This window comes from Colius striatus, chromosome 9 (genome assembly GCF_028858725.1).
Source record: "Colius striatus isolate bColStr4 chromosome 9, bColStr4.1.hap1, whole genome shotgun sequence".
Taxonomy (NCBI): Eukaryota; Metazoa; Chordata; class Aves; order Coliiformes; family Coliidae; genus Colius; species Colius striatus.
Window position 1 is genome coordinate 26,921,720 of NC_084767.1, and position 12,026 is coordinate 26,933,745.

At 41.7% G+C, this 12,026-nt stretch overlaps 1 protein-coding gene across 3 annotated transcripts in view; it reads right to left on the reverse strand.

The window, feature by feature from the left end:
* The window catches only part of UNC80 (unc-80 homolog, NALCN channel complex subunit), a 131,574-nt gene that overhangs the window by 111,319 nt on the left and 8,229 nt on the right, over positions 1-12,026 (reverse strand). For all 3 annotated transcript variants that reach the window (XM_062002461.1, XM_062002459.1, XM_062002460.1), the window contains exons 3-7: positions 10,539-10,695; positions 9,335-9,633; positions 6,874-6,997; positions 5,028-5,101; positions 4,446-4,585 (exon numbers count right to left, since the gene is read on the reverse strand). In XM_062002461.1, coding sequence (XP_061858445.1) covers positions 4,446-4,585; positions 5,028-5,101; positions 6,874-6,997; positions 9,335-9,633; positions 10,539-10,695 — 794 coding nt within the window. The remainder of the gene's footprint in view (positions 1-4,445; positions 4,586-5,027; positions 5,102-6,873; positions 6,998-9,334; positions 9,634-10,538; positions 10,696-12,026) is intronic.

Here is a 12,026-nt window from a genome sequence, read left to right on the forward strand (position 1 = left end):
GAAGGGGCTACAGTGCTGCCCCTGTAAACAGTTCTAGGACTTTCCCCTGGTTCTGAGTTTGGACCCACCTCTGCCCAGCCGGGCTCATCTGGTGCCTCTGCGATCACTATTTAAGAAGGTAAATTTGAAGTGCATAGGAGGAGGTAGATGAATAGAAATATGCAATAGAGTTTTCCCCATAAACCTTATATGAAGGCTGTTTCTGTCACAGGCAAGATTGTGTCACATGGATGAGCCTGTAAAAACACTGTAAGGATAGCTGAAATACTTAAAGCATTAGAGCAAAGGAAATAAAGCCCACCACCTCAGTAGCCCCATACCACGAAAGGTCATGCCCAGTATATACACACTGAGAAGAGCTGGCTAGGAGGTACCAATTGCTGCTCAGGGACTGGCTGGGTGTCAGTCTTTGTTGTGGTTTTTGGTTTGGAGTTTTTTTTGTTACCTTCCTTTTCATTATCATTCTGCAGGGCGGTTGGACTGGATGATCTCTAGAGGTCCCTTCTAACCCTACCATTCTATGATTCTATGATTATAATTTTTCAATTGTTAAACTGTTCTTATCTCAGCAAGAGGCTGTGTGGTGCTTAGTTGCTGGCTGGGGTTAAACTACAACACTGAGTCTAAACAGTCTTTCATGCTCTCTTGTATAGGCATAGGCAAACCCAAGGCACAACACAGCCTGGAGCAAGGCATGTTCTCCTTCTGAAATATTTGACACAAAGGTCCTTCCTGCAAAGCCTGCTTCCCACAGAGTTTGTTCAAGACAGGAGGTGGATGAAGGGCTGTGGCTTTATTTGCCAAAGTGTTAAGGTGTATCATCTCTAAATGAAGAATTTCAGTGAGTGAAATAAAGCATATAAGGAACCAGAAATTAAACTCTATACTTCATTTAGAAGGAAGTCTAGTGTTTGTATAATCAGCCCTGGTTGCCTCTGACTGCAGGGAGAGTGGAAAGGCAGCCTCCCTTCAACCCCTGGCCAAGGACAAAGGAGTACTGCGGATGTTGGTAAGTGAGTAAACATCATTTGTTCCCCAGTTATCTGTTGCTTGGCAACCAAAGCTCTCCTTACAGTTTTAACTGATCAATGAGTCCTGCAAATGAGGAGGCATAAAGATGCACTCTTCAAAGCCTGTTTGAAGCTTCGTCCCCATGGCAACCACCAGACCCAGCTTGACAAATTGATCACCTGATTCTGTCTCCTTAAAAGGTTGCTGATTTTTTTTCGGCTGTGCACTCTCTGAGCAACACTATCCACATACAGAAGGGCAGTTCTGTCCTCAACTTTGGCTTTACTGGCATATATTAATACAAATTAAATAAAGACCCAGAAATGAGAGCAAGCCTGATAAAAAATCCCTAGGGAAGCCTCCCGATGGGATTAGAGCCTCAGAGAACAGTTTTGCTCTTTCCACCAGTGAAAGGGTGCACCAACCACCTTTTGAGCTGTCATTAGATTATATCCTTAGATTATACCTCAAGATCCTGTGTGAAAGAAGCAGGACACCAAGCAGGATTGTGATCCTGGATTTCAGATGGGCTGACTTTGGCCTCTTCAAAGCCTGCTTGGAGGGATCTCATGGGACAGGATCCTATATGGTAGAAGTGCCCAACAGAGCTGGTTGATCTTCAAGCACCACTTCCTCCAAGCCCAGGATCAGGGTGTCCCCCCATGCAGAAAAGCAGGAAAAGCAGGCAGGAGGTCTCCATGAATGAACAAAGAGCTGCTGGGAGAACTCAGGGAGAAAGCAGACATCTAAGAGAGGTGGAAAAAGGACCGAAAAAGGACCTGATTTCTTGGGAAGAGTAAAGGAACATTGCCAGAGAATGTAGGGGTGCAACCAGGAAGACTAAAGCCTTTTTAGAATTAAGCCTGGCCAGGAAAACACAGGAAAATAAGGTTAGTTTCAGGTACAACAGCAGCAAAAAGAAGATTAGGGGGAATGTGGGCCTGCTGATGAACACAGAGGGTGCCCTGGTGTCTGAGGATGCAGAGAAAGCTGAACTACTGAATGTCTTCTTTGCTTCAATCTTTACAGCCAAGGCTGGCCCTAGGGAAGCCCAGTCCAGCAAGGAGAGCAAGATGGCCTGGATAGCAGAAGATTTGCCCTTGGTGGATGAGGAAGAGGTTAAAGACTTGTTGAGTAGGTTTAACGCTTATAAGTCAATGGGTCCTGATGGGATGCATCCTAGAATGCTGAGAGAGCTGGATGATTTGGTTGCTAAGCCACTCTCCATCATTTTTGAATGATAGTGGAGGACAGGTGAAGTGCCTGAGGACTGGAGAAAGGCCAATGTCACTCCAGTCTTCAAAAAGGGCAGGAAGGACGAGCCAGGAAACTACAGGCTGGTCAGCCTCACCTGCATCCCTGGAAAGGTGATGGAACAATTCATCCTGAATGTTATCACTGAACATATGAAGGAAAAGATGGTTATTAGGAGGAATCAGTGTGGATTCCCAAAGGGGAAATCCAGTTTGCCCATCCTGATAGCCTTCTATGAGTGCATAACTGGCTGGCTAGATGAGGGGAGAGCAGCGGATGTCATCTACTTTGACTTCAGCAAGGCTTTTGACACTATTTCCTATAACATCCTCATCAGAAAGCTCAGGCAGTGTGGCTTGGATGAGTGGACAGTGAGGTCGATTGAGAGCTGGGTGAATGACAGAGCCCAGAAGGTGGAGATCAATGGCACAGAGCTGAGTTGGAGGCCTGCGGCCAGTGAAGTTCGCTGATGACACCAAACTGGGAGGACTGGCTGATTCCCCAGAAGGCTGTGCTGCCATTCAGCAGGATCTCGACTGGCTTGAGAGTTGGGCAGAGAGGAACCTCATGAGGTTCAACAAGTGCAGAGTCCTGCATCTGGGAAGGAACAATCCCATGCACCAGTACAGGCTGGGAGTTGAACTGCTGGAGAGCAGATCTGCAGAGAGGTCTGGGAGTCCTGGTTGACAAGAAACTAACCATGAGCCAGCAATGTGCCCTCGTGGCCAAGAAGGCCAATGACATCCTGGGATACATCAAGAAGAGTGTGGCCAGCAGGTCAAGGAGGTTCTCCTCCCCTTCTCCTCTGCCCTGGTGAGGCCTCATCTGGAGTCCTGTGCCCAGTTCTTGGCACCCTAGCTCAAGAGAGACAGGGAACTTCTGGGGAGAGTCCAGTGCAGGGCCACCAAGATGATCAGGGGACTGGAACATCTTCCCTATGAGAAAAGGCTGCAGGAACTGGGGCTGTTTAGCCTAGGGAAGAGGAGATTGAGGGGGGATCTCACTAATATTTACAAATATCTAAAGGGTGAGTGTCAGGAGGTTGGGACATCCCTCTTTTCTATAGTAGATAGTAACAGGACAAGGGGTAATGGGATGAAGCTGGAACACAAAAATTTCCACTTAAACATAAGAAAAAACTATTTCACTGTGAGGGTGAGGGAGCCCTGGCACAGGCTGCCCAGAGGGGTTGTGGAGTCTCCTTCCTTGGAGGTCTTCAAAACCTGCCTGGACACATTCCTATGCGACCTGATCTAGGTGGACCTGCTTCTGCAGGGGGGTTGGACTAGATGATCTCTAAAGGTCTCTTCCAGCATCTATCATTCTATGATTCTATGATATCGAGAAACCCACTCCATCCCAGATTTCTTCTGTCACTGTAATGAAGAAATTTCTTAAAAAACTGCAGTGTTTTGGATATGACTGTTCCCAAAATAGGTAAGTAACAAGATCAAAATTTTCAGGAGGACTTAAGTGGCATTCCTAAATCCAGAGAGACCTAAAAATATAGCTAGGCTTCCCTCCCTCTCCACTGCCTGAAAACACTCATCCAGCAGTTTCATTTACGTTATGGCACTACTGAGTTACCAGCAGTACTGAAAATCTGGTTCTAGCTTTACATGACCCAATTTAGGTTAAAATAAGTTAATTCATCAGTGCCATGGTGAAGAAATCATGGTCTGAGGTTGGCAGGTGAGCTGGGAGTGTGTTTGTGTGCTGTGCTTGATAGTCTGTTCCTTTGGGCCAGCAGTCTAAAGCAAGCTGAGGATGCTGAGAAGGCATAATGGAAGCAATGGAGAGAACCTCATAAAAGTCCTTTGCCAAAGAGAAAGAGAATTCGATCAGAAGGAAGCCAGGAAAGATGCCTGAGGTTGAATCTATCTAAGAAAGGTTGTACCTGCAGGTTATTTGTTAGTAACTTTAATTATAAGAAACTAACACACTAGAAAAGACCAAAGAAAATGTCCCAACAGGCCAGATAAAAGATTTCTCCAATAAAAGTGTCATTGAATATCAAGTGTCACCACCTCGTTTATCATCCAGAACTGAGATTTGTTGAATTAAGACTTTGAGAAACATCCAGCACACTTGGTGTGTATGGACAACAGTAGATTCATGACAAAGGTTTATTGTGCCCTCCACCATTAAGTCACATAACTTTCTGCTGAAGGAGTTTGTACCTGGGATGTGAGGTACCCCTCTCCTGTGAGGTTTGAGAGGATATGCTTCCATCCAAGGAATTTCCACGACGACATGCTGAAACAGTGGCCTTTGGATGTACAGAGTCAGACTGGGTCGTCTCACACACCACCTGTAGTCCCTTTGGATAGTTTTAATAGAAGGAAATAGGTATATAAACATATCTATCTCTTCCATATTGGTTTTCTTACTGCAGTTTGTGCTTAGACATAACTATTACTTATCCCATGATAATACCATGGAGAAACCAATCAAGCCTGGGGCTTCTCAGTATTAGGCATTGCATAGGTAAAGGGTAAGACAGTGCTCTTGCCCAAGAAAATACATAAGATCAGGTTTCGGTCCTATACAATAGGATAAGGCCAAGGAGAACCTGACAACTGTACTCAATACACTTTGGTCCACTGCAGACAAATCTGAGAGCCTTCAGGAGAACTGTGAAGAATGGTAATCTTTGGGGATGGAATACTTTAGAGTGGTAACTGCAGGTGCTGTTTTAATATTAATTTCCCCCCTCCCTCAGTTTCTTATTAAAGTTTGTCTAACCTTGGCACAGAACTTACCTCGGTATGTCCACTGTCTAGATTAGGGAATTCACAAGTCACACTCTGATTGTTGGTGGGAGAACTTCTCTTAGCTGAGAAAAAAAATCAAAGGAGCATATTTCAAGAGTCACTTCTGAAAGGATAAACAAAAAAAAACCAAACCCAAGCCCAAAGCAGCATCTCTCTGCTGCACACTTCCTAGGCATTAGCCACAGTCATAAAAAGAAAAACGGAAAGGTTTAGTTTTTACACAATTCTTTCAGTTGTGTCATCATCAACATTGTCTACTAAAAATCTCTATTTATTTAAAATTAAACTTGAATATAAATTTTATCCTAAATCCATTTGGCATTAAATTGTATTTCCTGTGCATACCAGTCCCTTTTCTTTTGAAGCTCTTCCTCCTCTTATTTCGACATATATTCATCTTCTTTCCTAGGTTACATCGCTCAGAATGTATTGTGACTTCCAATTTGGCCCATGCCTTCATTACAGGAAACACATGAGTGTCATACAGAAAACAGAAGAACAAGGGCATCCCAAAGTCTAGGATGACAATTCTTGAAATCCTGTCACATCGCAAGCAATTCAGATGTGACTTACTTAGTATCAGACTGACTCAAATTAATTCAAAGCTTCTTCAGTAGAATTTTTTTCGTTTGTTGTTTGAAGGAAAATTTAAGTAAATGTAACTTTTTTTTACCTCAATTTGAGACAACAATGCTGAGAGATCAGAACCTTTCTTGATACACAGAACCTCATTCCAATTTCTATTTCCATTCTGCTGAAAACCTTTTCAAAACACAGCAGAGTATTTTCATTTCAGACGTTACTCCCAAAGTTATTCTTTAAGCAATTTCTGAACACATTCCAGATATATGGAAAAAATTTCAACAGTAAAAGAAACCTTAGGACTAGTTCCTTTTCTTAGTCCCAGGGTTAAGATTCCATTTTTTAATTCTAGAAGCTGAAGCAAAAGGAGAAAGAGCTAAATGTCAAAGATTATTTTAAATCATTTGAAAGACTTGAATCTTTTCGGTGCTGGACTGTCTTAGGGGCCTACAAAGCCTTCAGAACAAAATATGGTGTCCAAAATGACTTGTCATCAGAAAAATCTCATTTAGCAAACTACAGTGAAAATTACAGTTCTGTGCTTTTGAGAATGAGACAGCAATGCTACAGCAACATACCCAGCACATTTTCCAATTCACTATTATGCAGGAGTTAAGCAAAACTACTGTCTAAAACTGTAAAAGTAAAAAAAAGGTCTTTTAGAGCTAGGCCAGAAAGAAAGGTTTGGAAGTGTAAGCACCCAGCTCCAGCCTCATTATGGCTGAAACACAAAGCAGACGCAATCCCTTCCAGTATGCAACAGTGAATTCATAATCTAAGTCTTCTCTTGAAACTACTTTGTTTAATTTTGTAACGTGGTGAAATTAAAATTTTAGACAGGAGGAAAACCTACACTGCCGACTGTGTGCTCTTCACTGTTAATTTTTGTCCAATGCCAGTCCAGAAAAGCCTTCTCCCCTCCCATGTCAGGCCACTGATAGATATTGCCTTTGTCCTTTTTAGCAACTAAGGATGATATGGTGAAACAGAGATATGAGGCTGACAAGAAAGGATAGCTCTACTGAAGAGAACCACATTTCCTGTTTGTGATTTGTCTCTCATTTACTATTTAATTATTATGCAAATGTTGGTTTACTCTGAGGTGAAACAACCTTAAACTACTCTCAAAAGTTTGACTGGTTCCTGCAGGAGTAACTTATTCCTTCAAATATAATGGTTACAGAAAGTAAGGCACCAGCAGGCAAACAAAGGTTTTCCAGCCCTCAAGAGCTACCATAGCAAAGCCACAGACCTGTAACGATGTTCCTGATTGGTTTTACAAGGGCGTTGAAGGCAGAAACTTCAGGCTGCCTGTGTTCCCACATAGGCTGCCAAATAACAAGGCCACTGGCCAACCGAAATGTCAGGTCAGACTCCTAGAAGGACAAACAGAGGTTGTATCACACAAACTTATACAAAAGAGTGTTGTTTCCAGTCTAAAAGGAATGTTGTTTGTCTGATGCACAGATCTTACAAGAAATGAATGATACCTTGTGCAGTTCTGTGGTCAGTATATGCTAATTCAAGCACCACTGACACAGCTCAGCAAACATTAATACATTTCATATATGGCTATCAAAAAATAATAAGGAAATCTCAATAGAGAAGTATACAAGAGACTTTTTTCTGAATGAAATTTCTATTATAGTGAATGAATCTCTTTTTTTTTTCTTCAGAACATTAAGCTGTAAAAGACCATTCCTGTATCAGAGAGCATCCCTTCTGGCCATATATAACCACTTTATATTTAGTATTCAAGAAGAACCTTAGGATTTACACTCAGAGACATGAATTTCTTTCCCCAAAAGAATATGAATAGTAAATATTAAAATATTACTTAGAAATTGAGGAAACATTAAATAGCAGTATACAATAATGTTGTTATAATTCCTAGCACTGTTTTTACCTAAGCTATGTCAATACAGAGATATTAGTACTACCTAAATCCATGACATCATTATTTTATGTATGCAAGTAGTTGAAATAATGTAAATTATTACACAAGTAAATCTTAGATCAACTGAGGTGCAAGTATGCACTTACTTGACCTAAGGTCAGATCTGTCTTAGGAGATACAGATATTGGTATACTCCAGCTATCTCAATAAGCCAAACAAACATGGTAATAAGAGTTTGGGCAGCATAATTATAACTGCAGTACTGTGTCTGTTGACATAGCTCCACATGTCTCAGCAGCTGAAATCCACGATGCAGATAGAGCTAAAGGAATGGCAGTAAATGACTGCTTGTAGCTCTTCAGCTCTTCCATTCCCTACTCTATATTAGCGTCATCTCATCATAAGAGTTCACAAGACTTGTTATACACTAAGCTAAGCTCACCTCTCAAAATCCTCATTGCTAAATACACAAATTCTATCAGAATTTAGGAATTCAATAATTTAGGTCTGCCTGTGTAAACATGTATAATCTTCCCTGAGCACATGCAATATTACTTTGGTTATCTGATCAGATAGTACTCTGCGAAACACAGAGGGAACAATGATGACTTATATGAGGCAAATGAGGCATGTAACTGGCTCATTTTTTGAGCTTTGCTTTGATGACAGAAACACACACGTTTTCATGGTCTTTTCAATGTTTATCACTACAGTATCTCAGACAGCTCAGAGATCTTCAAAGTAAACCTGAGATATTGTTACTAATCCCATCTTGTAAATGGGAAACTATTTCATGGAAAGATTAATATAAAAAATGGAAACCTAATGTCTAATAGCCAGGGTCTACTGCAGTTTCATTTATTCAAAGGACAACCCGCATTTGTGTGTGTAACATTGGAGGAATTCTGCATTTCTTTCTGTCACGTCACAGTAGCTTACAAAACTAGTAAAGTATGAAAATTTGGGCAACAATATACAGGAATTCAGTAGTAGAAGTAGGAAAAGACTCTAGCTCTCCAGGCCTGCTTTCATCTGCCTGAACCAAAAGATTATCCTTTATCTCTTATACTGTCTTGTCTTCTTCAACTGTTGCAGCACACAAGGCAAGATTAGAACAGATTCAAAAGAGCTTTTCTAAGCACCTACTCTCCAGAGCCAGTTTCTCTTATGAGGCCTAGCTGGGAACTTAAAGGCTAGAGAACTGCCCTCCAGAGAAACTAAAGACAAGAGGCAGGAGTCAGAGCATGCACAAAATGTCTCCTCATCACACCACTCAGCATAAAACCAACGGAGGGACCTGGCAGACAAGAAGCCTGCAGCTTGCTTCTAACTTCAGAACAAAGGAATGCTCAATTGCCTTTTCCACTGCCATGCTTAAACCAGTATTACGCATTCCTGGTAATTAGCATCAAGATGATTAGTAATGACAACAATAAATGCCAGTGGCTGCCCCACAGTGGAATCTCTGAAAATCTAGCAGGCTTTTCTGAGCAGTCGCTGAGAATCACTGGAGCAAGCTAAATTTCACAATCCTTTCTGCAGGTTCCAAGGTCTCAAAGATTCCACAAGGGCCTCAGATCTTCAACATTCCTGAGGGCTTCAGACTGATGTGCCTTTGTGCCTGCCTGATGCTGTGGTAATTGTTCATGTCACTGGAAATATTTCTTCCTGATGGAAGTAGCATTCTGCCAGCCTCTTAAAACATTCCTAGTGGTCACATAGTGTGCACTGCAAGCTGAATTAAATAACAATCACAAAGGCAGAACCAGTCTCTTTCTGCTCAGAACTGTCTGCACACAAATACCCCATCACTTACTTTAATCCTGTGGACAAGGGGAGCGAAGAGGAACACAAAGAGCTCCACTGTGGCCATGGAGTTCTGGAAGAACTTCCTTCTGTTATTCTCCTCCTCATCATTCGTGGTGCTGGGCTGAGGATGTCCTGGTGATCCTTGGTTTTCAGCCTGGTGGATAAAGGCACTACTGCTCCCTCCCCAACCAGATCCTCTGTCTCCTCCAAATTGGTCATTGCTGCAGTCCTGTGGGGCCTCCAGCAGCATCCAGTGAAGAGTGTGAAGAAGCTTAGTTTCAGCTACTCCAAGCTTATCCTGATGTCCTGGATGGAAAAATGTATCACAGTATTTCACAGGCTTTCCATTAATGGAACTGTTGAGACTTTCAGAGCCACACAGGAAACTGGGCATCTGACTTCCTGACAAGCATTTGAATATTAAAATTCTACCATTAACAGTATCAGCATTCTGCTTCATTATGTTTGAAACTTTCTAATTCACAAGTGTCCATTTTCTTCACAGCACCTGCAGTTCAATCCCTGTAGGACAACAAAATTCATGGACATAGAGTGGTCCTAAAAGATGCCAGCTCGACAGTCTGGTCTGTTCAACTCTTATTCAATAAAGACAATATGAAAGTGAGCACTCTGAGGTGCCTAAGCTGTGTCCTCTTAATGTTACTGGCATGTCTCATGAAACAAATTCCTGCTGCAATCACTGCTGAAATCAGTGAAAATCTAGTAAAGGGTACTAGGTTTGGACCTGGCCTTATCATTATTATCTGACTGATTTATGTGCTGAGAATCACATGCATTGGTCTCAATGAAAAGAGGAAAAAATACCCCAAAACAAACAAGTGATGATATTCAAAGTATCTGCTGCAAATGGCCACTGCAGCATACCTTGAAAGAACTAAGTATTCTTTCAGAGAACCCATGCCTGCAGGGTGGTAAGGCTTTTGCTGAAGCTAGTTCTATTATGTCTGGAAAATAACCAGCAAAATATTTCTGAATTACTTTGACTCTACAACTCAGCAAATCATTAACTTCACTGGAGAAGCTCTCTCAGGTTACCCTGTTATAAATGAGAACAGATTAAAAAAGGCAATCCACAGAACAAAACAACCGGGATTTTAGGATTTAGAGTATGATGGCACTTGATGTATCAATCTGTCATATTTTTACTGATAACTTTAGTAATGGAAAACACAACTCAGATGAGCACTAACCTAGCTTGTTTCGGTTCGACAGCAATGTTGCAGTGCAGTGCAGCACATGCGGGAGCGCAGCTTGGACAAGTTCCCAGCGAGAAATGCTCTGGATGGCTTCAGAGAGAGCTGGAGACAGGCCATGCAGCTTGTTCTCTACTAAAACTCTTTCAAAAGACTAGAAGGAAGAACAAATTTTAAAAGACACCATGTATCTACTTCTGCACATACCTTCTAGTACACAGAACACTCTCTTTTAAAAACCTGTAATCTGTAATTTTCTATTATGTAACTAAAGCACACCTTTAATATTTTTTCCTGAAAGACAGTGACTCTAGCTAAAGCTCATCAAACATATGGACACACTTGGCTAAGAAATGAATGGGCCACTCAATATATTTTCTGTAACAAAAAAAGAATTAAAGCAAGTATCATCTATATTAATTAGTAAGTGCTGACATCAAGTCAGACTTTCAGATAGCTGGCTGCTAATCTGGCATGTCAGGGATCCTGTTGGAAGTCACAGGAGCTAATGGAGACTGTATTTGTAAAGCTGAGTGCTGGATATTTTCCTCACACATACATGCTCTTTCCCTTTAGCGTAAAACAAAGGGCAAGCCACTGAAGGTATATGGGCCTTAGGAAATATTTTCACACCCTGCCACAAAAAATAATCAGTGTATAAAATTTTTTGTCGAGCCCTGATGTAATAGTTTTGTGAACACTTAAAAGACCCGATAGCAGCAGTAAGTTCATTACTTCCACCTCGAGAAACACAAAATAAGACTATCTGCCTTTGAAATCTCAAAGGAAGTTCCTTATTGCTAGCTGCTCCAACCATTTCAATACGCCGTTCTTCTGACCAGATACAAAGATCTCATTACATGTCACAGAAGCAGTTACATTCCTTCAGTCTAGTTCCTAAAGTGAAGAAATACATTAGTGATAATGCATGTCCTTGCGATATACCAGCTTATCCTCCTAACCACCTATTTGCTCATAAACCATTTCACCAATTTTATCAAGCTCTGAGCAAACACGTAACCGTTGGCATTCATGACCTAATGGGTGCTTCAGATGCCCTCACTCCAGATTCATAAAGCTTATCCTTCAACACTACTACTAATATCGATTTTACCTGTAAAATTGAGAGGGCTAATAAGAATAGACTTAATTGCAAAGAAGTAAACAAAAAGAGCAGCAGTCATAACCCAGCTCTCCCGAATGACCAACCATCCGAGGCACGGCATGTAACCAGCAGTAACATGCACTCTTTTGCATCCCCTAGCAGTGTGCTCCTTTGTTCTCTCAGGTTGTGGCCACACTTGCTGGTGTTGGCAGACACAAGCTCCTCTATCAAGAGGCAGGATGCCCTAGTGCCATCATGGTTTTAGAACATCCCCAAAACAGCTCTGCTCCAGCCAGGAAGGAGGCAGAAAAACACATCTCAGGCACAGATAAAGAGAAGGGGAGATGGACTTTATGATTTACACAGATGTATTTGGAAGA